General features: G+C 44.8%; 1 protein-coding gene across 15 annotated transcripts in view; it reads right to left on the bottom strand.

Annotated features, from left to right (window-relative positions):
- Positions 1-846, bottom strand: part of Zmynd8 (zinc finger MYND-type containing 8) — a 132808-nt gene that overhangs the window by 73735 nt on the left and 58227 nt on the right. For all 15 annotated transcript variants that reach the window (XM_023720750.1, XM_023720746.1, XM_004636060.3 and 12 more), the window contains one exon: positions 413-468. In XM_023720750.1, the coding sequence (XP_023576518.1) occupies positions 413-468 (56 nt within the window). The remainder of the gene's footprint in view (positions 1-412; positions 469-846) is intronic.

The following is an 846-nucleotide window of genomic DNA, read 5'->3' as shown; positions in this document are numbered from 1 at the left end:
CAACTGACACCTTTTGCCAGTGTCAAACCCTAAGCCTCCTCTGCAGGACAGCATAAAAGAAAAACCCCGCCTTAATGCTGCAGAGTTTGGAGCCAATGTCAGGAAAGAGGAACTCAATCCAGGCAACCAAGACAATTCAAGAAGCCCAGTGCAGAACTGCGATTTCAGAGAGAAATCAAAAAACTGGTTTCTTGTGCCTCAGATCACTACTCAGGTGAGCATGTGTTACAAAACATGCAGAAGGCTCCCTCTTTGTGATTTTTACTTTTTCAAAAGACAAGAGGTGCTACCTGTGTCTCAACGAATTCCAAAGTCACTAAAGCCCCCCACTGGGTAAGGCTGCAAATGAAACAGCTCCCCAACACGGCACTGTGGATGCAGCCACCACCTCACGATGGTAGGAAACACATACCTCGTGTTCACAGATTTTGATGACTATTTTCGCTATTTGCGTCAATTTGTGATTTCCTAGGGGAATAAGAAAGGAAGATTAATTCTATTGGAGACAGCCTAACACCTCGCACCCTGGGACCCCACTTCCACTCACAGCCTTTTAACTCGACTTCCCTCAGGATTCAGCTTGGACAAGCTAACATCCCGAAGTTTCTGGCTTCTTTGTCCTGGTACAAATTACTGATTTTGCCCATCAAAATCAACCAATCTTCGACGCCTCACTGTCATCTCTGAAACTGGGCAACTGTCAGGCAATCAGTAGTTGAAAAGTCCTCTCTCTAACCTTCTAAAGGCTCAAATAAGTTAGAAGGCAGCTTTCCTTCCACTCAGTCCAGACTTCTACTCAAGAAGGGAATGGAGAATAGAGGGATTTGTTCTAATAGTGTTTGTAAA

The sequence above is a fragment of the Octodon degus genome, unplaced genomic scaffold (genome assembly GCF_000260255.1).
Source record: "Octodon degus isolate 3935 unplaced genomic scaffold, OctDeg1.0 scaffold00077, whole genome shotgun sequence".
In the NCBI taxonomy this organism is placed as follows: domain Eukaryota; kingdom Metazoa; phylum Chordata; class Mammalia; order Rodentia; family Octodontidae; genus Octodon; species Octodon degus.
The sequence above is the reverse complement of the archived record's forward strand: the minus strand, read 5'-3'. Positions and strand labels throughout refer to the sequence as shown.